General features: G+C 48.8%; 1 protein-coding gene across 11 annotated transcripts in view; it reads left to right on the top strand.

The window, feature by feature from the left end:
- Positions 1 to 137: 137 nt before the first annotated feature.
- Camsap1 (calmodulin regulated spectrin associated protein 1) overlaps positions 138 to 25,474 on the top strand; it is a 61,408-nt gene continuing 36,071 nt past the window's right edge. For 5 of the 11 annotated variants that reach the window (XM_078048664.1, XM_078048663.1, XM_078048662.1 and 2 more), the window contains exons 1-3: positions 139 to 493; positions 20,260 to 20,522; positions 21,358 to 21,519. In XM_078048664.1, the coding sequence (XP_077904790.1) occupies positions 337 to 493; positions 20,260 to 20,522; positions 21,358 to 21,519 (582 nt within the window). In that variant the 5' untranslated portion in view covers positions 139 to 336. Of the gene's footprint in view, positions 494 to 20,259; positions 20,523 to 21,357; positions 21,520 to 22,502; positions 22,523 to 25,474 lie in introns of those variants that run through there. The other 6 variants (XM_078048668.1, XM_078048666.1, XM_078048665.1 and 3 more) reach the window with 4 other exon arrangements.

Genomic DNA, 25,474 nt, shown 5'->3' with positions numbered 1-25,474 from the left:
CGGGGCTGCTGCGGCTTTCAGTGCGCCTGCACCAGGCAGCGGCGGTGCGCTCGCTCCCGCCGGTTGGCCGCCGCCTCAGCCGCCGCCTCCCGGGGCCGCGCACGCGCCGCCGCCGCCCCCGGCCCGCGCCCGCCCCCGGCCCGCGCCCGCCCGCCGCATCCTCGCCGGCCCGCTCCGCGCCTCTTCGGCCTGGGCTCGGCGCCCGCATCATGCAACAACAGCTCGGGCGGCGGCGGCGGCGGCGGCCGTGAGGCGAGGGCCGTGCGCCCGGCGGGCCGGCGCGGGAGGGCGGCGGCGCCTTTGTTGCGGCCGGGCCGCCGCGGCCTTTGTCTGCAGATGGTGGACGCGGGAGGCCGCCCCGCCGCCGAGGGCTGGCGTAGGATGGAGGCCCCGCCGGACGGCGCTGACCTGGTGCCGCTGGACCGCTACGACGCTGCGCGGGCCAAGATCGCCGCCAACCTGCAGTGGATCTGCGCCAAGGCCTACGGGCTAGGTGCGCGGCGGGCGGCGGGGGGCGCGGGCGGAGGGCGCCTGGCGCGGGGGGCGCCGGCCGCCCGCTGGCCGCGGTCCCGAGCGGTGGCCGGAGCGCCTTCGGCGAGGGACGCCCTGGACGCCCAGGCGACCCGTTCGCCACCGGTTTTGGTGGTTGCAGATCATGGGCCGCTGACTCCCAGGCCTGCAGCTGGGCCTTGCACGGATTGCATGGATCTCAGCGATCCCTCCGGTAATTCTGGTCGCGGAGCTGGGTGACCCTGTGACGGAGTTCTTGGTGAGGCCTAAGGTGCTTAGTGGATTAAGGCGGTCTGGTTCCTGCTCCGGGAACTTTGCAGACCAGGTGGTGCGGCAGTGCCTTGATTCCTGGCTTCCTCTATTAACCTTAGGTGCTTTGTTTCAATCCAAAGTTAGGGGTTAATACTGGTGTAAGCCTCTTAATTTGAAGCACGAATTAATTGATTTTATTCTGGTGATAAATGACTGATTCTAGAGCAAGATTGAAGGGCAGAGGTAGCCCTTGGAGAAAAGGGTTAGTTGACCAGTTTTGAGAACTTGCTGAGCAGGCGTTCGGTGTGACAGTGGCCTGTGCCTCAGCCCGCCTCGGGTTAGTCATAAGCACAAACACGTTTTGTGAGTCTCAGATTAAATACACCGCTTTATTATTTTTTAAAAATATTGTTTAGTGTCAATGAACCTTTTTTTGTTTATTTATATGCGGTGCTTATAACCCAGTGCCTCACACATTAGGCAAGCTCTGTCCCACTGAGCCAGCCCACAGCTTTATTTTAAACTCGTTTTTGTGCTGTGTAAGTAGCAGTTGGAAAATAATTCTTTCCTTTCTTTTAGAATTTTCAGTTTTACGATCATTGTTCCCTGGTTGTGTTGAATTTCTCTCAGGTTCTGTATGGTGGTGGAAAAATGCTGCCACATACCTGACTTTAAGTGGAATTGATAAAATGTACATGGAACACCTTAGAAAATGACATTGGAGTGACGCTGGGTGTTGGGCACCATCCACACAGTGGCTGCAGGCACCCCTGCTGGCTGGCCCCTCCTGTGCCTTCCACAGTGATGTCTTCTGAGGCATCTGTATTCCACGATGTGTGCTTAGGTTCCTCCTTCATCCAGGCTCACTGAATTTTTTCCATGTTGTGTACTATTTCACCAAGGCTTGTCCACCATGTGCCACTCTGACGATTATGGGTGCTGCTTAGTTCCAGATTTTGTTGTTAAACCTGGTCAGTTCTTGGGCATGACTTACAGGCCTGTGTGCAGGGTTCACCTCTATGGTTTTGAGGTTGTGCCTGCTTAGGCTCTGCTGATATTTAACACAAATATTTAACAAAAGGGGCTTCCGTCATTTGCACTCTCAATTTGTTGGTAAGGCCAGTGTCTGTTTTATTGCGATCAGCCTTGGCATTCATCTTGGATCTTGTTAGCTATCCAGAGGTAAGTGTTGTCTCTGAAGGTTGTATCTGGTCGGTCTAGCTTATCAGTACCAGTTGCTCTTGGGTATTCTACCTCATTGGAGAGAGAATCAAAACCTGACACTGGGGGGCTGGGGATGTGGCTCAAGCAGTAGCGCACTTGCCTGGCATCTGTGCGGCCCGGGTTTGATCCTCAGCACCACATACAAACAAAGATGTTGTGTCTGCCGAAAACTGAAAAATAAATATTAAAAAAAATTCTCTCTTCCTCTCTTTCTCCTCTTGCTAAAAAAAAAAAAAAAAAAAAGTGAGATATTACCAACTCTTAACATTGACAATGATACAGAAAACCAAGATGTTAAAAAAAAAAAAAAAGAAAACCTGACACTGGGCTGTAAGTTGGAATTATTGGGAGGTGGGCATGTGAAGACTAGAGACACTGGTAGTAACTGAAGATCAGGTACTTTCTGTCCTGTGATCGAGCTGGGATGGCTGTGCCAGTTGGAGACAGGACTTTAGCTAACAGTGCATATCACTCTGGCTTTAGGAGATACGTATTCCATCCATTTTTGCTCAATGAGAAATTTTCTGTTCTGAAGGGGAGTAGACATACTTTAAAAAAAAATGGAAACTCTCTTTAAATTTACAAATTTGAAAGGTCCCAATTCAGATGACCAAGGAAACTCACCGTGGCTCAGTTGAAGGGATTTTATGTATGCTGTAGTCAAGGGGGTCCCAGCTGGGGTGTCATTTCGCTATAGCTGGTGTGGGGTTGTGTCTTCCATCAACCGGGTGGGGAGGTGATTTTAGCAGGATGTGTAGATTGTTTCCCCTCAAACTTTGATCCTAATACAGGGGTGAATCTTTGTTATCCTCCACTACCTCTGCAGCTTACGTGCTTTTCACTGGAAGCGACACTTCCAGTCAGGGCGCTTCAGTGGTTAGTCAGTGTGGGCAGGCTTGCTGGGAGAAGTGGCTTAGGTGTTTTATAGGTATACAGTTGTTTCTTAGGCTGTGAAGTGAAACCAGCTTTCCTTTTGTGTAGGAATTGAAAGCATGCCAAACTCTAGGGCTGGTTGTGAAGGCCACCTTCTTGGTTTGCCTCTGGGGTTCTGTGTCCCTGGGCATCCGGCTGCCATCTGTATAGTCAGTGGCAGGCTCCTGGTGCTCACCCTGCCAGGCCTCAGGCATTGGATTATGCCGAAATATTTCCTCCGGCTTAATCTGGCTCTGGTGCCACAGCCAAGACTCGTGGGCTGTCCTGTCCTGTGCTTTTATTTGTAGATCCACCTCCCTCTTTTTTGGTAACTCTCATGTTTCATTGTCAGTCTTTTAATATTTTTTAGAAGTAACTTATTGGATATGTTGAAAATTCTTCACTTAAACAAGTCTAAGAGGAGTCTGGTAACATTTAGGGTGAAAATTGTAATAAGTTAGTAACAAGTTTAAAGGGTGACTCCAAATGCTATTTACTTTACAGAATCAAGTGCTGGACTGGGGTTGTAGAATTCCAGTTCACTGTGCATTTCACATGTGCCCTACAGTGGGGGACATCAGATCTTGTTATCCCAAGGACAGTTCTGTATCTGATCTGACTCTCAGTCATTGCAAGGTTTCTGTGTAGCTCCTTGGAAACCCATGTGCTTTTGCCCTGGAGCTGAACTGCTGACACCTGGTACTGGGCAGCAGCTCAGCCTTCTGTCCTACCAACACCCACTGGGCTAGATAGTGGCTGCTACCTGCCCAGGGTCCCTGTGGTGGGGAATGCTGCACCCCGCTCCCTCCATCTTGCTCTCCCACTCTGGCTAGAGTCATTTAAACAGCTGATTTGACAGGCACGTGTGAAGTGAGAGATCACAGTCGCTTGTGTGTTTGTGGCTTGTGAAACTGGGCCCAGCTCATACGTATGTGGAGAGTGCTGGAGCCTGCTTCATCTTATAGGCATTAAGAGTAGCTTTGACCCTGGTTTGTTTAGTTGCAATTAGGGGCAGAACCCCTCCGTTATCAATTCCAGGCGGTTGCTTGCTGTTTTGTTGTAGTGGTATTGGTCAAAAGGAGCTCAGTGCCGGGAGCCCCTTTCTAGCTCCAGAGCTGATGTGGAATCTCTCTTGCTTGGTCCCTGGACTGGGGCGTGTCTTCCTGGGAGCAGCCTTCTCCTGACAGTTTCAGAAGCATATTGCCAAATTCTTCCAGGTGATTATTTGTTTAGGTTATGGGTTTATTACTTTAGATTGTGTTTTTAAATAGCCTTTGTTGTTCTTGGAAAGGAATTGAGTACTTCTGGGCTGGGTTTAAATGAGCGCTGTTAGGTGGAACTGAGGCTGCAGGGCCAGCGGCTGGTCCTCTGAGTGGCATCTGAGAACTGCCTGTCTGGTTATGTGTGCAGCTGTGCATGGCTGGAGTCCTGGTCTTGCCTGGAGCTCTGTGTCCACCTTGCTGAGTGCTTAGGTGCTTCTTGAATGGGGGAAGGGGAAGATGTGTTTTGTAGTTCTGTCCTGGTGGCCAGAAGTGGGTGGATTCATATTTTCAAAGTCAGTTTGTACATGGTCTCTTTCCTAGCCTGATGCCTAAGTGAAGTATTAGCCCAAGAACGTAAATCCATCTTTGAGTTTGGTCAGTTAACTCTTTAAGTTCAAGTGACTCTCTAGAGGGCTGGCCTCATGGTGCTTCAGGGTATAAGCTTTGGGCAGATGTCTCTGAAGGGCTGGCCTTTAGTTCTTATTGCTCATGGCCTTCTGCCATGGACTGTTCGTGTGGCCTAGTAGTGCTGTGTGCCAGCGCTCTTCCCCATCACCTGGCTGTACTGTGGAAAAGCATGGATTGCTGTCATTTTCATCGTTAGGGTGGCCAGAATCGAGCCAGTGTCAAGTCATAACCAATGACAAATGAATGGCCACCCTGTGCATTGTTTTTTATTATAGGAAATGCTTTGTTGATTAAAGTCCCCACAAAATATGGACAGACAGAGAGGAAACAGGAATAATGCAGGGGTTAGAAGATGACTGCATGATGAGACTGGGGGCTGCAAAAGAGGAGCCTCCAGGTGCATGGGATGGGAGGGTGCTGGGACAACAGGCTTTGAAGGATAGAGAAGGCTTGGGTAGCCCCCAGGGACACAGGGGAGGGTATCTGGTTGCATCCTTGCAGCGGCAGAGTGTTTTGGGGGCACTGAGTGGATTAATCTTGTTGAGGCAGACAAGTCCACAAAACTGGTGGATTGAAAGAGTAGGCGATTGGTTGGAAACAGTCTGGGGCCAGGTTGTTTATGGCATTCAGGCTGTCTGGGGATTGTTTGCTGTGTGCCTGGGAAGATGTTTTTAGCAGGTCATAGTGGGAGGAGGCCATGGACAGGTGGATCATCTGGGAACTAAGTCTCTGAGGCTGAAAAAGCCACAGCGAATTAGGGGGGTGGATTGAGCCAGGAGACACTATGAAAGCAGAGTCCAGGAGACTGGATTGTGACAGTTGTGTGGGAGATTGCGTTAGGGCCACTGGAACGGCAGTGTTGGCTGAACATGGGGACCATCATACCCTTGGCGGGAATGGTTACAGGCTTGCTCTTGGTTCGTTCATTCGTTCGTTCCTTCCTTCCCACTTCCCTTCCCTTCCATTCCATTTTATTTATTTTTGGTGCTGGAGGTCGACCCCAGGGCCTTCCTTGCATGTTAGCCAGCACTATACCACCTAGGTATACCCCCAGTACTAGTTAGAGTCTTTGTGTCATGGAGTTTTCTACTCTTATGGTTTCTCTTGACCTATACAGAAAGATGATGTTTGAGTTTTTATTACTGAGCTCCCACCTAGCCCCCCCCCTTTTTTTTAAAAGAGCTTAACCTTTATTTTAATTTGTTTTTTTTTGAGACATAAAAGCCAAATTTTATTTATTTATTTATTTATTTATTTTGATTTTATTTAAAAAAATTTTTTTTTATTGTTGGTTGTTCAAAACATTACATAATTCTTGATATATCATATTTCACCTTTTGATTCAAGTGGGTTATGAACTCCCATTTTACCCCGTATACAGCTTGCAGAATCACATCAGTTACACTTCCATTGATTTACATATTGACATACTCATGTCTGTTGTATTCTGCTGCCTTTCCTATCCTCTACTATCCCCCCTCCCCTCCCCTCCCCTCCCCTCCCCTCCCCTCCCCTCTTCTCTCTCTACCCCCTCTACTGTAATTCATTCCTCCCCCTTGTATTATTTTTCCCTTTCCCCTCACTTCCTCTTGTATGTAATTTTGTATAACCCTGAGGGTCTCCTTCCATTTCCATGCAATTTCCCTTCTCTCTCTCTTTCCCTCCCACCTCTCATTCTTGTTTAATGTTGGTCTTCTTCTAGTGCTCTTCTTCCCTAGTCTGTTCTTAGTTACTCTCCTTATATCAAAGAAGACATTTGGCATTTGTTTTTTAGGGCTTGGCTAGCTTCACTTAGCATAATCTGCTGTAATGCCATCCATTTCCCTCCAAATTCTATGATTTTGTCATTTTTTAATGCAGAGTAATACTCCATTGTGTATAAATGTTACCGCTGTTGACCAGTGACGAGTTCTTGCTTCCCCGAAGACTTCTCCCGGAGGAAGAAGGGGACCCAGGAGGTGGAATCCGTGGAAGTGCGGTTGTTTTCCCTTTTTATAGGTTTGGTGATGGAATGTAGGTTGGAAGGCCTGAGGGGTGGGACACCGGTGGGCCAAAAGGGCAGGAAGGACTTTTGGGATGGGCTTATCACTTCTCTGGGATGGGCTATCTCCTAATCTGTTGGGGGCTGTTCATTAACACTTCTTTGAGGTGGACTTTGGCCTAGGGCCTTTTCGGGACTTCACTAACATTCCATGAATTGTCCTGAGTTTTCCCTGAATCATTCCCAGCATGGCCTCCATTTTAGATTTCACTCGATATTAGACCCGATTTACCTAACTACACTGACTACCTAACTTTAAATCTGGCTTCATTAATGCCACATTTTTTTTTATCCATTCGTCTATTGAAGGGCATCTAGGTTGGTTCCACAGTCTTGCTATTGTGAATTGTGCGGCTATGAACATCGATGTAGCAGTGTACCTGTAGCATGCTCTTTTTAGGTCTTTAGGGAATAGACTGAGAAGGGCAATAGCTGGGTCAAATGGTGGTTCCATTCCCAGCTTTCCAAGAAATCTCCATACTGCTTTCCAAATTGGCTGCACCAATTTGCAGTCCCACCAGCAATGTACAAGTGTACCCTTTTCCCCACATCCTCTCCAGCACTTGTTGTTTGACTTCATAATGGCTGCCAATCTTACTGGAATGAGATGGTATCTTAGGGTGGTTTTGATTTGCATTTCTCTGACTGCTAGAGATGGTGAACATTTTTCCATGTACTTGTTGATTGATTGTATGTCCTCCTCTGAGAAGTGTCTGTTCAGGTCCTTGACCCATTTGTTGATTGGGTTATTTGTTATCTTATTGTCTAATTTTTTGAGTTCTTTATATACTCTGGATATTAGGGCTCTATCTGAGGTGTGAGGAGTAAAGATTTGTTCCCATGATGTAGGCTCCCTATTTACCTCTCTTATTGTTTCTTTTGCTGAGAAAAAACGTTTTAGTTTGAGTAAGTCCCATTTGTTGATTCTAGATGTTAACTCTTGTGCTATGGGTGTCCCATTGAGGAATTTGGAGCCCGACCCCACAGTATTTTAATTTGTATTTGGTGCTGAGGATCGAACCCACTGCCTCACCATGCCAGGCAAGTGCTCTGCTACTGCTGCACAACCCCAGCCCTGGCCCTCTTTTTAAAATGATGCTGGGGATGGAATGCAAGGCCTAGAGCATGCTAGGCCTCTTTTTCATGTACTTCTCACCTGTGGTGGTTTCGATCCACATGAAGCCCATCATAAATCAAAAATATCACGATGTCAGAAACACATTTAATACACCTAATCTCCTGATTGTCATAGTCTGCAACATAGCACACTGGAGTAGTGATTTCTGGTCCTTGTGGTCCCGAATCATGAGGGAATATGATTTGTCATTTTGCTAAGCCCCCAAAGAGATCAGAATTCAGAGTTCAGAGTGCAATTTCTGCTGAATGTATGCTGCTTTGTACCATCAGGAGGTTGAAAACAGTGGTTAACCTTGAACCATCACCAGTCAGACCATTAAGCTAGTGTGCTTGAGTATTCCCTGGGTGCTGCAGACTTGACCAGTCAAAATTAGACTTGGGTCTGTTCAGATGAGAAGCGTGTGCTGTGCTTCTCAGGCCTCAGGTAATGCTGGGCTAGCCATGTATGCAAAGACTTATAAGGAAAGTTCTGTGGTTCCCTGTCTAGTGAGGGGCAGATGCCACTGGGAGGGTATATGAAGAGTGAGAAGACCTCCCTGGAGGGCATCTGCAGTGTTCCCTTAAAGAAAGTGGAACCCAGTGAGTGGCCCGGTGGGTAAGAACCAGGGCACGGGCAGGGAAGGGGAATGGCGGTGGCTGTGGTGTTTTACTAAGGGAAAGGCTCGTGGCAGTTGGAGCGCACAATTAGACTGGATAAGATCTGGGCCAGACCTTGGAATGGCTCCAGTGGCTGATTGATCAATTGATGAGTCCTTGCCTGGGCCTTCCTGTGTGTGAAGTGGAGCCGTGGAAGTTTCTGAGGAGGGAACAGATGTCTCACTGTTTAGTCTTTGCTAGGGTACCGTGGATACTGCCCACTGTAGGTATAAGATGCAGATTTATTTTGTACCTTTGAGAAGACCACTTTTATAGAGTTGTAATTTACATGCACTAAGATTCACATTTTTGTACCTTTATCTATCTATCTATCTATTTTTATGTGGTGCTAAGGATCTAACCCAGTCCCTCACACATGCTAGATGAGTGCTCTACCACTGAACTACATCAAGCCTTAAGATGCACATTTTTGAGAATACAGTTAGATGGGTTTAAAGGAAGGCACACTGCTCTGACCCCTGCCACAATTGAGAGAAAGCATTTCTTTCTCTGCCTGAGGTTCCCCAAGAGTCCCCCAGGGCTTCCCTGACCTGCTTCCTTTTGCAGCACATCAGACCTGTTTTTCTGGAGTTTCCTGCCATCTAAGTACACAGTGAGGACCTGCTATTCCTTCACTGGGTGCAGGATATTTGAGATTCGAGCAAGCGAGCCCTAGTAGGCTTCCATCTGTGTCTTGCCCACATTGACCTCTCCGTTCACCTATAATGGTTACGTGGATGGTTTCCAGTTTAAGGCTCTGATGAGTAAAGTGGATGTGAACCTTCATTTTTGTGGACAGGTGTCTTCATTTGTCTTGCACAGGTAGACATCTCGCTCAGGCGATGAGTGTGTGTGTGAAGTCATAGGAAAGGGCCTGCTGTTTATAGAGGGGTGGCGTTGGTGCTTCCCGTTAGCAGGGCGCTGGGGCTCAGTGAGCTCCCTTCCCATCGGCGCTTGTCAGTCCTTCCCTGTCGTTGTCCAGGTGGGTAGATTGTGCTGTCTGTGCCTTTACTGTGCATTTCCCCCAAGACTAAACATAATGGTCATTTTAAAATGCGGATTTTAGGCCTTTCGAATATCTTTTCTATGAAATACCTTTTAAAATTATGGCCAGTTTTATTTTGAGATCATTGTATATTGACGTGGTTGTAAGAAACACTGCAGAGATCCTGGGTGCCCTTACCTGATTCCCTAGGGGTAACTTCTTGCAAAACTAGTGAACTATTATAACCAGCATGCTGATCTTAGAATGACCCAGGTGTGGAGCCTTCCCTTCCTCTGGCCTCTTCTCTGGCCCTTTTATGCCATACCTGCCTCTCTTCTGCTTCCTTGGTCTATTTCACTTGGTTTCTTCAGGCTTAGGGCTTAGTGTGGGTTTTTGTATGAGGGATTTAGCCAGGGATGCTCTACTCTGCCCTTTTTAAATTTTATTAATTTTTATTTTGAGACAGGGCATTGCTAATTTGCTGAGGCTGGACTTGAACTTGCAGTCCTCCTGTCTCTGTCTCCCGAGTTGCTGTAATTATAGCATGTGCCACCACACCCTGCTAGGAGCTTAGATATTGATTTGAGAGCAGGACCTTTTTCTGATGTAAGCAGTTACTGTCAGCATTACCACCTTTACTGTATCCCACATATATTGATAGATTATATTTGCATTTTCATTTGATTCTATCTATCTATCTTTAAATTTTTTCCTTTGATGCTTCCTCTTTGGCCCATTGTCTTAGTCCATTTTGGGCTGCTGTTACAAAATACCTCAGGGTAATTTGTACATGACAGAAATTTATTATTCACATTTCTGGGGGCTGGGAAGTCCAAGATCGGGCACCAGCAGACTCTGTGCCTGGCCCATTTCCTGTTCATAGACGGTGCCTTCTCTGTGTCCTCACCTGGCAGAGGGAAGACAGGTTCCTTCTCCTCTCTGCAGGATGTGCACCCCATTCATGAGGCAGGCTCATCACCTAATCACCTCTGGAGGGCCCCACCTCTTCCTACCATCATAACCACCAGGGCACAGACATTCAGACCGTAACACTTAGGAATCATTTATTAGTATAATTTCCAAAGGATTATAAAGATTTTCCTGTCTTTTTGCTTTTATTTCTAGTGTGATTTTACTTTTACAGTAAGATAACAAATTGATTTCTATTATTTTAAACTTGTTAGTGTTTGTTCCAGAATGTGCTCTGTTTTGGCAAATGATCCATTGGCATTTGGGATAAAAATGAGTATTCTGTGGTTGTTGGGTGGAGAGCTCTTTATAGCCAATGGGATGATATTTTGGTTGTGTTCATATTTATAACCTTGCAGATTTTTATGTCTAGTAATTCTGTCAGTTGCTGGCAGAGGGTATTCTTGGTCTTACTTGTGGGTTGATCTTTTTTACCATTATGTAATGACCTCTACGTCTTTAGTAGTTTTCTTTCTACTTTATCTCATAGCCGTGTTCAGTGGTCCCTACTTATCTGTGTATTTGCTTTGCAAAGTTTCAGTTACCCATGGTAAACTGTGCTCTGACACTATTAAATGAAAAATTTAGAAATAAATAATTCCTAAGTTTAAAATTGCCATTTTGAGTAACATGATGAAATCTTTCATGTCCTGCCTGGAACATGAGTCATCCTTTGTTCAGTGTGTCCATGCTGTATACACTACCCTCCCCTTAGTCACTTAGTAGTTGTCTAGGTCATTAGATCATGGTGTTGCAGTGCTTATATTTGACCCTCATTGTACATGATAATGGCTTCGAAGAGCAAGAATAACAATGATGGCAATTTCGTTATGGTAGTTATGATTTTTGTTTATTTATTTATTATTATTATTTTTTGTGCCAGAGATTGAACCCATAAGTGCTTACCCATTGAACCACATCCCCAACCCTTTTTTAATTTTTGAGACAGAGTTTTGCTAAATTGTTTAGGGCCTCACTAAGTTGCTGAGGCTGCCCTTGAACTTGTGATCCTCCTGCCTCAGTCTCCTGAGCCACTGGGATTACAGGCATGTGCCACCATACTCAGCATAATTGTTTTATTTTATTATTAGCTACTGTTGTTAACTTCTTATGGTGCTTAATTTATAAACTTGGTATCAGCCCGGTGCAGTGGTACACACCTGTAATCCCAGTGGCTTGGGAGGCTGAGACAGGAGGATCGAAAGTTTAAAGCCAGCCTTAGCAATGGTGAGGCACTAAGCAACTTGGTGAGACCCTGTCTCTAAATAAAATACAAAATAGGGGTGGGGATGTGGCTCAGTGGCCAAGTGCCCCTGAGTTCAATTCCCAGTGCCAAAACAAAACAAAACAAAAAAACCCCTTTATCGTAGGTCCATTTTTATAGGAAAAAACAGTATATATAGGGTTTGGTACTATCATGATATTATATCTCCCCTGGGGTTCTGGGACTATGTCCCTGAGGATGGGGGCGGAGGGGGGCACTGTAACTCTTTTTCTTTTCTTTTCTTTTTTTTTTGGGGGGGTGCTGGGGATCTAACCCAGGGCCTTCCTTCTGCATGCAAGGCAAGCACTCTACCAGTTGAGCTATATCCCCAGCCCCTTTTTGCTTTTTTAAAAATAATATTTGCATGGTGTATCTTTTCCTACTCTTTTACTTTAACTCACCTCATAGAATTTGTGAATAGCTTATAGTTGTGAGCTCTTTTTAAAATCCAGCCTGCCAGTTTCTATCTTTTAATTGTTGTGTTTGGATTTAATGTGATTGTTGTTATGTTAGGACTTGAGAGATGCTTTATAATTTATTATTCGTTCCATTTCCTGTTCCTCTTTGATCTGGGTTATACATTTCTGTTTAGTTTCTTTGTGGTTGCTCTGGGTGTTATGGGGGGGTATGTGTCTTAAGACAGTTAATGGTGGTGGTGTTTCACTATTATCAGTGAAACATGGAAACTTTTTTTTCCGTTTAGGTCCCTTTACCTTACCCACTTTTTTTTTGTACCCAGGATTGAACCATCCATGGTTCTTAACCACTGAGTCACATCCCCACCCCTTTTTATTTGTGATTTTGAGACTGGGTCTTACTAAGTCACTTAGGGCCTTACTGAGTTGCAGAGGCTAGCTTTGTACTTGCAGTTCTCCTGCCTTAGCTTCCTGAGTTGCTGGGATTACAGGTGTGGTAATCTCCTCCACTGCAGGGGATCAAACTCAAGGCCTCCTGCATGCCAGGCAAGTGCTGTACCCCTGAGCTACATCCCCAGCTCATTTATTTCTCAGATGTTCTCACAAGTTGCCCAGCTTGGCTTTGAACTTGAGATTCTCTTGCCTCGGCCTTCTGAGTAGCTGGAATTACAGGTGTGGCCATCATGCCTGGCTTATCTTTTAAGCTTTTTGGAGACACATTCTTTTATTTTCCTTCATATGAGAATATGTCTATTTCCCAGCTTTTCCTTAAGAATAGCTTTGCTGGATGTGGAGTTTTTGGTTGACAATTCTTTTCCTCCTGCATTTGAAAAAATGTGTGCCAGTTGCCCGTGGCTGCCATGGCTTCAGATGAGACCCTTTGCCATTGGAGTCTTTGGAGGGGGTGACCCTCTTTATGCAGTGTGCCTTCTCTGTGTGGCTGCTTCAAAATATTTGTAGTTTAGAAGTGTGAATACAATGTGTCTTGGCACATGTCTCTCTGGGTTCTTCCTACTTGGAGTTAATACTTTGTCTTGAAATTGGTGGGTTTATACCATCAGCTATGCGTGGGCAGGGCTCAGCCATCGTGCTGCCAGTGCTCTTCAGCTGTGTGCTTTCCCCTCTCCTGGGCTCAGGAAGCACACAGCTGGCCTTTGGTTGCTCCCCCCGAGGTCCCTCAGCTCTCCCCCGACTCTTCCAGTTTTCTGTCTGCTGATCAGGTGGGTGGATGCTGCTGACCTCAGGTTCAGTGATTGTGTCTTCTGTCATCACCGTCCTGCAGTTGAATCCTTCCAGTGAATTTTTGAATGTCTGTTACTATATTTTTTATTTCTATGCTTTTAAAAAATTTCTTTCTGTGTTGAAATTTTCTAATTTTGTTTCAGAATTTGTTATATCTTGTAGAATCATTATAGTTGCTTTAAAATTCTCGTCAGATAATTACTGCATTTGAATCATCTTGGGGTTTGGGTCAGTTGATCATCTTTTCTTACTAATATGGTTTTCAGTTATTTCCTGGAGACTTTGGCTGTTGTGTTAGAAGATTTTGGGTTCTTAGGTTTCTTTTATTTTAGCAGCAGTGCCCTGTTGAGGTTTGCTTGCAGCCGTGGCCTCCTTTTGTGGACTGTGGTCCAGCGTGGCACCGTCTCCAAGCCTTGTGTTATTTCAGTCTGCTCCCACTGGGCCCTTCTGGTGTGGCCAAGGGCAGGAGGAGCTTTGTGGGGCTCACTGTGGTTTTCGGTCCTGCCTCTAGTAATGGAGCATGTTTCCCAAGCATTGGTTATGGAGTGGTTTCCTTTGTGGTTCCCTTTGTGGGAGCATGGGGGGAGGCCCCTCATGACTGACAGGGAAAGAGAATATCTTCTTGACCACGTGTTTATGGTGGGACACCACTTGCCGGGTTCCCCTGGCACAGGTGACTCTGGCTTTGGGGAGGGGTGTTTTAGGCCTGATGGGGAGGAAGAGGAGGTCTGGCTGGTTTTCTATCGTGCCATCTTTTGCTAGGGTCCCCTGGCTGCTTATTTTTATAGGGGCCTTCTATTAATCCCCTGCCCCTTTGAGTCTGGGCCGGGATAAGCTGCCCGCTGCCAGGTTTGCTCTACCGGCAGTCAGCATACACCAGGACTGGCCCCTGCTGGCTGGGGGTGAGGTGTCCCTCTCTAGGCTTGGGCCCCAACCAGCATCCCCCTCTTGTCTTTGAACTATTCTGGGGTTTGTAGCTGTTCTCTCTGCAGAGGAGGAGGCAGAGATCAGCCTGCTCTCCTGGTCTGATCAGAAACCCCTTCTAGCTGCTTTAAAAAGCATCTGTCTTTGGGTCCATCAGCATCTCTGTGCTGTCTTTGATGTGTGGGTTTCTTTTTTTAGTCCTGCTGGCATTTTGTAGTGCTTCTTGAAGATGTGGTTTTGTGAATTTTACAAGTACCAGGACATTCTCATCCAGTATCTGATAAAGTGCTGCTTCTGCTCGTGACTTTCTTTTCCTGGCCTCCAGGTGCAGTTCCGCAGCACCGATGGGTCTGTCGTCCACCTCCTGGTCGTCTTTCTACTTCTTTGTCTCGTTGTTTTCCACTTACTTTATCTCAGTCTGACCTGTTCAACAATCCATTGCATAAACCCAAACCCCTGCTCTAGAATTTCTAGTTTGTCCTTTCTCTAACTTGTCAGGGTCTTTTTCCTTCTTTTTGAAAATAGCCTTTCCACTTTTCTGCTAAAATTCCTTCCTGTCTTTTCCACTCCACTGTCTTAAACACAGTACTTTAGATTTGTGGCTGATGGCTCACACTGTAGCTCCTGAGGCCCTGTTTCTTCCTTGTGAATTCTGTGTTGTTGTTGTTTTTTAAATTTTTTTAAAAGTTGTGGAATTTGAATTTGTTGCTCTTGTTTTTATTTCAATCTGCTCCCACTGGGCCCTTCTCTGCTGAGAACTTCAGTTTCCCACTGACTTTAAGAGTTTTACTTGTCGCTTCTAGAACTGGCCATGGTCTTAGATAGCCCCACCATCTGGGCCCTCTTGAAGCTGGAGCCTGTCAGTTGCCTTTTTCCTTGAGGACTTGTCATGTTTTCTCAGTTCTTTGTATGCTGGGTGGTTATGGGCTGTGTCCTGGATGTTTTGATCACCATGGGGTGAGGTTCTTTGCTGGGTACTGTTTATCTCCTGTGGTGAATGTGGATCTTCTTCCTTTGCAGCTGGGTAGTGGTAACCTGGCCACATGGGCAGACATTCAAGAATCAGTCCCCTCTCAAGGCCTTTGTGGTGCCTTTGGGTCCATCCTAGGCATACAGCTCAGGAGTCTGCCCATAATGGCCCAGCTCCTACACGTGGTTGGGACCCACCACACTCTGTGGCTCCCAGTAACCCCTGCACCTTACCCTCTGGCTAGAAAGGCAGTTTTGGCTACTGTGAGTAGGGTGACAGACACAGGGTGGGAGAGAAAAGGGAAACACCCCACTCTCCAGCTTTAGGGGTTCCTCTCCTGGGGAGGCCCAGAGGGCAAGGTTTCTCTTGGGATTCACTGGTCCCATCGCAGTCCTGTGGCTGGGCACCCTCAGGTCCACAGTGGCTGCCCTCCCCACTGTGCCTGCTGTTGCCCACTTTGCAGAGCCCTCAGAGGCTTTGGTTGTAGGCCATGGGGAGCTGCACTACTCAAGTCTGTCCACTGTGGGGCACTGCCTCTGTTGCCCCTTGATGCTGCTGCCTTTGCTCACCCTGTCTTGTCATTTTGCCCACCTGCTTATTTTTCTTTGGGCACCAAACATTGTATTTGGAAGTGTGGGAATAATCTGAGGCCCAAGGTGGCATCCTCCTGCAGGGGGCATTAAGGCCTGCTTGCAGCTGTCGCGCCCTCCTACCTCTGGAGGCTCCAGAGCTGGCCCGGGTCCTTGGCTCTGTTCCAAAGTGTGTGGTGGTTCCAACAGACAGGCCCGTGGGTCCCAGCTTTGTCCCTAGAAGCGAGCTAGGTGCTGGAAGTGTGGCTGCACTTTCCTGCCACCTCTTCTAGGAAAGAAGAGGGAAACCAGGAGAGAGCGCGAGTGTCTCAGGTGAAATGGCCTCTGCCTTGGCTCTCAGGACTCTGGTTTCCCTGGATGTGGCTGGGCTGACACAGCCTCGAGCAGGGGTTATAGTCACGCTGCTCTCTGCTTGCTGGCCAGAATCCTGCAAGTGGACCTCCCATGTGGTATAAGGGACTCCTGTGCTCGGATGCCACGGCTAGTTCTTACTTCCCTGTGTTCCGACGGGTTACTTGTCTGTGTCTCAGTCTCAGGGGTGACTGGGATACATGTAGGATGGCCCTGTCCTCCTGAAAGAGCTGTCTCTGCACTGTGGCCATGAGGCCTGATGAGGGTGGCAGGTGATTGTGCATGGTGAGCCCTCTGCTCAGGTTGGTCCCCTGTGTCGGGAGGATCTGGTGTCTGGGGATGCTGAGCTGGCCCCAAGGGGAAGCCAGGCCTTGCTGGGGAAGGTGGAAGGCTGTGCGAGTTCCTGTCCATCTTTCTGTTCCCGGCACTTGGCTTTTGGTTTCCCTCACAGGCTTCTCTGTCCCCAGAGTTTTGTGTTTTGTGTTACTGTTGTTTATCTCAGAGGTTGCCCTTACTGTGGGAAGCACATTCAGATGCTTTCTCTAAAGCCTTTGTAGGGCAGTTCCGCCGTCCGGCTTCTATTGATAGTGTTTCTTTTGGGGGCTTTGGGTTTCCCTGCTTGTTCTTTCTACCTTGCGTTATTGTGGGTGACGTGTGGATGTCTGAGAGATTCTGCTTTGCAGCTCTGGGCTTATTGGAAAGCTGGGAGAGGCTGGTCTTGCTGGCTTTAGCAGCTGGCCCACCAGGTTGTTGGCTGCAGCTCACCGTCTACCCTGTGGCCCTGCTGGGTGGTCGTGGAGTGCCAGTGTGAAACCCAGACTGTTGGTGTAGCTCTTGGAATTGCTGTATGGCTGCATTGGATTTCACTTGTGGCCACTTGGGGTGTCCAGGACCTCATATACAGATCCAAATGGTCTTTCATGCCCACTCTCTGAATGTGAGGAGTCCCCCAGGGCTCATGTGAGAGACAAAGTAAGAACATTGTGAGGTGAGATGATTGGGTTATGAGAGCCTTAACCCAGGAAGTGCATTAATACCCTGGCAGGGATTAACTGGGTGGAAACTGTAGGCAGGCAGGGGGTGTTGCTGGAGAAGGCGGGACCACAGCTGCCTCCTGGTGTCCAGCCCATCCTTCACTTTGCAGGGGGAAGACAAGCAGGTATTAAGTAACTCTTTTTCTTCCAGCTTCCCCAGCCCCTGACCCAACCTGACCTAGTCCATTCCCTTGCTGTGTGCCCTGAGTGCCTCAGCTTGCCCGTTCCCTGACAGCCCACAGAGAGGGCAGGCGTGTAGCAGGTGCTCAGTTAAGAATCTATGAACAGGGCTGGGGCTTAGCTTGGTGGGACAGCGCTCGCCTAGCACTTCTGAGGTCCTGGGCTTGATTCTCACCACCACATAGAAATAAACAAAATAAAGGCATTCAATCCAACAACAACAACAACAAAAGTCTATGAACAAGTTTGTGAAGCACTGAGTTTGAGTTCCCTAAACTTGCCAGGCAAGGGTCATTGGAACATTTTTCCTTTCGCCTGGAAGTTTGGCCACTGCACAGCTCACCGCCCCCCACCCCCCCCATTGCTGGGCTGTCTGCTGACCCCTCCCTGTGTCCTTCCTCTGCACCTGGGAAGTTGCCTGCTGACTTTGGCATCTTCTTCAGCATCAGCCCACGGCAGTGTCTCTTGCCCCCTCCTGGCTTCCTAGCATTTTTGTAGCTTCCTGGCTCACAGAGGTGCTTGCTAATTGTTGAGTGAATAAATAGTTCTGACAATCTGCATTACTGGATTGCAGAAGAAATGAAAAACAAATGAAAAATAGAAAGAGATTGAAGGCATCTATGAAGCTGTTTAAAATAGCTGCTCCCTGGTAAATGTCAAGGACATCAGGTCTGTGCACATCAGTTCTTGAGGGACCAACAGCTCAGCATGAAGGCAGTCACTGCCCCACTGGACCAGGGAGTGTGGCTCCTTACTGAGTGGGGCTGTAGTGGCCCTGTGGCACACACTGAGGAGTCCATGGGTCTGGAGCCATTATTCCAGCGTGAGCACCACTGTCCCCTGGCTCTCCCCTTGTGAACCTGAAGCATCTGGGGATGTCTTACAGTATTCATATCCATACTGGATTCGAAGAGCCGCTGGTGTGAACTCCTCCTTGCTGACTGTGGCCCAGCGAAGCTTCACTGTGGGGCCAATGGGCCAGGAGAGCCGCTGCCTTCCCGGTGGGCATCTTCACCAGGTTGGGGCTTTAGTTCAGTCTTTGCTTGCCCACCCATGCTTGCACAGGACCAGGACCCTGTAGGGTCCCCATGAGTTGTGACGGCTCCTGCCCTTCTAGAGAGAAGCCCATAGTTCAGGTCAGAGGGAGGATGGTGTTGGTCAGCTGATGGGGCTCAAGGGGCCCTAGGCCCCATGTGGAAACATCATATAGACAATCAAGGTGGTGGCCACAGCCAGAAGGTACATCTGAGGTCACCCCACAGCTGTGGCCTTTGAAGCTTTGAGGCTAAATGCGCTCTTCTTGGACATGAGGTAGGACATAGCCTTGCAGTCTTGGGCGACTGAGGCAGCAGTGAGGAAGAAGGAGAGCAGAGTGCAGGTGAGGTGACCTATAGCCTTCCCTGGCAGCATGAAATTCTGAAACTGTTGTCGAACCTGGGGCTCCTGCCTGGTGCCCTTCCCAGTTTCTGCTCTGCAGGCTGCCTGTCTCTGGGCACCACACTTTCCCCCCCGGACATATTGCTCCCATATGTGGGTGCCCCTTGCCTTCTTTTGTCCCTGCTCCCATCTCTGGGGCAGGGCTTTCCTGGACTGCTTAGTGAAGCACAGCAAGCCAAAGGCCCTCCTACGGTGCTGTGTGCTAGAGCCTGTCCTTCTGTCATTGATGTGGTCTGTTTTGTTCAGAGCTACAGGTGACTTCAAACTAGGTGGCTTTCCAGGGTAGTCGGTGAGTGTGAGGTTGGCCCTGGTGACACTCTCTGAGCTTAGCAGAACCACTGTAGCCTTCCAGAGTTGGAGCTGACTTGCCCTGTCCACCCTCAGGGCTGCTGTGGTCACTAAGCATCTCAGTGCTTTAAAACTAGAGTGCCATGTGAATGCTGGCTGGCCACATTCAGAAAGAAGAAACTGAGAGCCAGGAGTTGAGACTGGGGCTGCAATGAGGATCCATAGACCCATGTTAAGTGGCCTGGGGCTCAGAAAACAGTACCCATGGGAAACAAAAGGAGACAGGAACAGAGGGAGAGAGAGGCCTTTGAAAAAGGATCTGCTCTGCTCTGCTAAGGGGGGCCTGACTCAGGAAGCATGAGCCTCCCTGGTACATTCGTGATTTCAGCACTGGCCTTCCTCGGGAATGAATGGTGGCTCTTTCTAAACACTTGTGGAGGTGTGGACAGTTCAGAAGTGCTGCAGCCTGCACTGTCTCAGACTGAGTGGGTTAGGTTTGTGGGTCTCGGTGCTCTTAGATTGGCTGTAGAGACCTCCCTCTGTGGGACAGCTGCTGACCTCTTGCAGATGAGTCTGAGGAGCAAGCTGGGCGGTATATAGGGCAGAACTGTCGTGGCGGTGGTGCACTTACTTGGCACATGTGTGTTTGGCCCCCTGCCTCAGAGTTGGTTTTGGCCTCTGGTGACCTTGGGCATGTTGTTCCTCTCTGTGCCTGGGTTTTCTTAGCTGGATGCAGGGACAGGGCCATATTGGGTAGAGTCACAGTGGTGATTCTGTTGCGTGGTCTGCTAATCTACACATCTGAGAAGAGCCTGGCTGCCGCTGCCCCTTCGTGGCTCCAGTGGCTCAGGTGCCCCTGTGGTTGTGATGTCAGAAAGAGGACCTGCTGAACTGCCTCTCAGAGCCCTCCCTGGGCTCCAACCGGCTGATCCTGGTTTCCCCTGGCCCCACAGACACCTCCAGACGCATGCGCTGTGGTGTGCCGTGGATGCAGAGCAGCCCCATGGTGGCGGGCCATTGTGTAGGGCATGCGCTGCTGCGTTCCTCGCAGGGTGGAGCTGTGTACATGTTGACATGGAGAGGAGGAAACTGTTGAGCCTAGGTCTTGGCCTGGCTGCAGCCATCCAGAGTGCTGGCTTGGCAGCACCTCGCCCCCTGTGCACACTCGCCCTGCTGGCAGGCATGCCCTGTGTGCACCTCACTCACGGTGCTCTTTCTTTGCTCTAGACAACATCCCCGAGGACCTCAGAGACCCCTTCTACATTGACCAGTATGAGCAGGAACACATTAAGCCACCTGTTATCAAGCTGCTCCTGTCCAGTGAGCTGTACTGCCGTGTCTGCAGCCTCATCCTGAAGGGGGACCAGGCAGCCACCTTGCAAGGACACCAGTCTGTCATCCAGGCTCTGTCCCGAAAGGGCATCTATGTGATGGAGAGTGACGACACCCCTGTGACAGATGCAGACCTGGGCCACGCGCCCATAAAGATGGTGAGTGTCTGAGGTGGGCACACCCTGTCCTCTGCAGTTGGCTGCATGGGCGAGGCATAGTGCCCTGCAAACAGTCATACAAGAGGCGAGGCTGGCACATGGGCATTGGTGGCTCTTAGTGGCTTGTGTCTTTTCACATGTGTAGACTCTCTGGCAGCGAGAGGAAGCGGGCTTGTGAACAGAGGCACTGAGGCCACTGTAGTGGCCCACGTGTCCTTGTGGAGGCCTTCCTGTTAGGTGGCTATGTGTCTGTCCTGTGGGTCTTCTAGTGCCACTGAAGCTCTCCCCTGAGCAGGCCTTGTCCACGGCCCCCCGCTGCCTGTCCTGTTCCAGTGCCTTTTGGTACCCTACATTTCCCCTTTCGGGCACTTCATGGCATTCTGTATTCTGTGGTCTTTCTCGCTGGAAGGGTGCCTGTTGTAGATGAAGAGAAGGTTCTTGGTGCCCCGTGAGAAGGCGTGCTGTGTGCATGGGCTTGTGGTGGCAGCTGGAGGCATGTGTTGGCATGGGCCTGGGCAGCCTCTTCTCACAGCTTTCCCACATGGGCCTGCACTAGGTAGTACTCCACCTGCCAGGGAAGCTCATGGGCTGCTGGGGCTAAGAAGATGAGGGGCTGGAACCCACCCAGCCCAGGTGCTGGCCTTGCTTGAGAAGGGATGCTCTGCTTCCTGACCACCCTGAGGCTGGCGGGCCAGAGCCCAGGTGTGATGCAGTGAGGAGCATGTGCACTGGAGTGAGTGTCTCTTCCCACGGGGAGGGTGGAAAAGGGCTATCTGGGTGGGCTCCCATGCGGGACGTGGTGGAAGTGGAGTACTGACTGTGGCCTTTGCTCCAGAGCGCCCACATGGCCATGGTGGACGCCCTGATGATGGCCTACACCGTGGAGATGATCAGCATCGAGAAGGTGGTGGCCAGCGTCAAGCGCTTCTCTACATTCAGCGCCTCGAAAGAACTTCCCTACGACCTCGAGGATGCCATGGTGTTCTGGATCAACAAGGTGAGCGCCTGCTGGGCCCTCCTTCCCTGAGAGCACATACTGACTCTCAGGCAGGGACCTGGCTGCTGGGTCTTATCATTTGGGACTACTGGATGCTGTGACCAGCAAGTTGTCTGCAATAGTTTAAAAACAGAACAGGCCTTTCTCCTGGGCATCCAGAGTGAGCAAGATGATTGGTCTTTGAAAATGCAGTACATGGGTATGGTTGAAACAAATGAATGGATCCTCATTTTATCTTTGGCATCTGTGTGCAGCTCAGTTTTAGAAAAGATTGATTCTTAGGAGGCACATGGTGTCTTCTTGTTAAATATTGTTTTTCCCTTTTATATTTAAAAGCTTTTTTTTTTTTTTTTTGGTACCAGGGATTGAACCCAGGGGCACTTAACCACTGAGCTACATCCTCAGCCCTTTTTTGTTTTTTATTTTGAGACAGGGTCTCCCTAAGTTGCTGAGGATGGCTTTGAACTTATGATCCTTCTGCCTTAGCCTCCCAGGCCACTGGGATTACAGATGTGTGCCACCGTGTCCAGTTTACTCACATTTAGAAATTTACAGTGCAGTTTTTATACAATACACATGAAGAGCTTTCATCTTTAGTATGTGTACTTATTCATGAGTTTACCTTCCCAAAGTCTGTGGTTTGTAAGCATCCTTATTTGTAAACGGTGTTTGAGTGGGCATCAGGAGCCAAAGGAGACAAGATTGTGCAGCCCCATGTGAAGTTACCTCAGCGTGCTTAAAGATGTGACCCTGTGAGATCTTTTAAATTCTTTGCTTATAAAGTGTGTGCGTGTGCAAAAGCTGGACTAATGGCTCCCTTTGCCGGCTCCCCTCAAACTGCTATGACAAGCAGATTGGTGTCAGGAATTGGGAAAGGCTTGTGCTGGGACTTCTGCTCAGATAGTCACCTTGTTCTTGAATTGATTTGTGTTCCAGATGAGAGTTTGGGGGATCAGGTGGGTTGTCCGGCTCCCTTACACCTGTGATCTTGTGGCAGGGGAAGGTGAGTGCTGCTGTCTTTGCTGGGTCTCACTTTGGAGCCTCTGGGCCTAGTTTGGACCTGGATGCTGGTTAGCGCCATCTCTGCCTGTAAGGGCGCCTCTGGAGGTGGGCACCATGTCTCATATGAGGCCGGTGCCAGGGGGAGGTGCTGTAGGAACTTGGTTAAAAATGGGATTGGAAACTGAGCTTTAGGACATTTCTGAAACCCTAGTAGGATCTTCCTGTGGACAAATATTCAGTTTTTGACTTACTATAAAACAAATGATATGGTTTTTACAGAAAATTCAGAAACTATGAATGGGTAAAAGGTCAAACGTAACTGACTCATGATCTTACCATGTGAAAATGGTTGACATTCTGATGGTCCTTACAGTTTTTGTTTATGTGGGTTACATGTAGACTTAGAGACACAGTTGGACCTTATCTAAGCATATCCCAGGTAAGTCAAGGTTGGGTCGGTGAGGGCAGCGGGCGTCTTCCTGCTACCCGGCTGACCCCCGCTGATGGAGGCTGTCTCTCTTCTCTGCACTGCCTCTTGGACAGTCTCCAGCATTTCCTCAGACCATGTTTCAGCAAGGGAATGGTTGTGGTACAAGTGTTCATTTTTAATTGCTCTGCTTGTCTTGCCAGATCCGATCTTTGAAGGCTGTGTGTTTTTATCATGCTGTTAGCCTTTCTGGGTGCCCTGTTTCCCAATTCTTCCATAAATTGGATGTCATTAATAAATACTTGCCCCTTTGAAAGATGACTCTCCCCACATGATAAAGCCTGTGTTCCTTTGGGGAGGAGCACATTTCTCCCTCCCTGTTTGGTCAGGTTTCTCCAGTGTTTGCATGTGTTTATACACGGTTTTCTGAGGTTCCTGCCCGTTGCTCGTGGACATGGCAGATGTTTACAAGTTCATATCCATGTGTTCCAGAGGCCACATGGTCCCTGTGGGTTTTTCTGTCTTCTATATCCCATTTTTTGTTTTTTTGGTTTTGTGGTTGAACCAGGGGTGCTTAACTACTGAGCCACATCCCCAGCCCTTTTTATTTTTACTTTGCAACAGGGTCTCACCAAGTTGCTGAGGCTGGTCTTGAACTTGCCATCCTCCTACCTCAGCCTCTTGATTCACTGGGATTACAGGCATGTGCCACCACACCCAGCTTGGTTTTTTTGTTCTTAATACAGGATCTTGCCATATGGCTCAGGCTAGGTTTAAGCAGTCCTCCTGCCTCAGCTTCCTGAGTCGCTGAGGCCACTGGTGTACGCCCCATGCCTGGCTATGATGATGTATTTTTAAAAAAAATTTGCAGATGTCACACCATATGCATTTCTTATTTTCTTTGAGCTAGATTTTGGTATACTGCTCAGGCTGGGTTCAAGCAATCCTTCTGCCTCAGCCTCCTGAGCATCTGGGATCACAGGTACATACCATTGCATCTGGCTTCCCCCTGCCTTGTCCCCAGTGGACACAGCTACTGACCTGGATTGTGCTACGATGCTCGCAGCTCCTGTGGCCTCTGTCCCCGGCCCCTTCTCCTGGATCAGGCTTGAGGTTGAGTGGCGGGATGTTCCCTTCTTACCCCGAGTGCTGTTTCTTGTCTATTATCATGGCCTCTTCTTTCCCAGCCCGGTGTGGCTGGCTGCTTCCTTGGCATATCCAGAGGAGCTCAGGCTCACCTTGCCAGGCTTTGCCTGGGGTGGCTATGGTGCGCTGGGGGCCTTGTGTGCTCTCCCACTCTCGGTTCCTGGGCTTCCTGTCAACTGGGGTCCTCTGCTGCCACCAGTGTGCAGACTGCACACACCTCCCAGTGTTTTTAGGTGGGACTCCCTGGTCAGTAAGATGGAGCATCCTTCAGGCTTCCCCATGTGCACTGCCCTTCTGGGGGTCCTCTCCCAAGCGCACTTCCGAGGCCTCCCAGTCTTCAGCAGCTTCAAGGCCTGTCTAGTGAGCCGAGATCCTTTTCTTGTGGCATCCCTCTGGGACACCGTCCTGCCCCCACTGAGATGGTGGCAGCCTAGGCTGTCTGCATGTCTGCCATCTTGGACTTGCCTTTGCCTCCTCTTGGCCTGAACCTTGTCTGGGCTTTGTCTGTCCTTTGTCTGGGGCTGCAGCAGCCAAGCCGTCCTTGTGGGTTCCTGAAACATCTCTGTGGTGGTTAGGTATTTGGGTTCTCTTTTTTCCTGGGTTTTCCAAGGTTTCACCAAGGTCTGCCTTCCAGAGGTTCTTTTTAGTTTTTATTGATGGCCAGGCCATTGCTTTCTTTTTCTATTTTGAAAAAATGCCTTACTGAGATATAACTTGTATGTAACAAATGGATGTGATTCTTTGTGTTTTGACAAGTGACAGTAACCTTTTTTTTTTGATGGTGCTGGGGATAGAACTCTGCCTCACACATGCTAGACAAGCTCTACCACTGAACTAAATCCCCAGCCCTTTTAAAAAAATTTATTTTGAGACAGGGTCAGGCCAAGTTGCCCAGGCTGGCTTGAACATGTAATCCTCCTGCCTCAGCCTCCCAAGCATCTGGCATTGCAGTGTGGCCATCATGTTGGCTGACGGTTTAATAGCCACTAGGATGGAGGCTGTGTTTTGCCACCTGTGGAACCCTGCTTTGTGCTCCTGTGCAGCTGACCCCTAGGCACTGCCGATCTGCTTTGTTCATGGGGATTTGTTTTGATAAAGTGTTTTGTGCTGTGTGATCTTCCTGGGTCTAGCCTCTTTGATTGAGCATCCATCAGCAGTTTGCTGTATTTGTGCTTGGAATTCTGTTATATAAATGCACCATGATTTATCATCCCCTGCTGATGGGCACTTGGGTTGTTGCTGATGTTTATTTATTTTTTGGTACTGGGGATTGAACTCAGGGGCACTCAGCAACTGAGCCACATCCCCAGCCCTATTTTGTATTTTATTTAGAGACAGGGTCTCACTGAGCTGCTAAGCACTTCACCATTGCTGAGGCTG

Source organism: Ictidomys tridecemlineatus, chromosome 4 (genome assembly GCF_052094955.1).
Source record: "Ictidomys tridecemlineatus isolate mIctTri1 chromosome 4, mIctTri1.hap1, whole genome shotgun sequence".
In the NCBI taxonomy this organism is placed as follows: domain Eukaryota; kingdom Metazoa; phylum Chordata; class Mammalia; order Rodentia; family Sciuridae; genus Ictidomys; species Ictidomys tridecemlineatus.
Note: the sequence above shows the minus strand (reverse complement) of the source record. Positions and strands in the feature narration are given on the sequence as shown.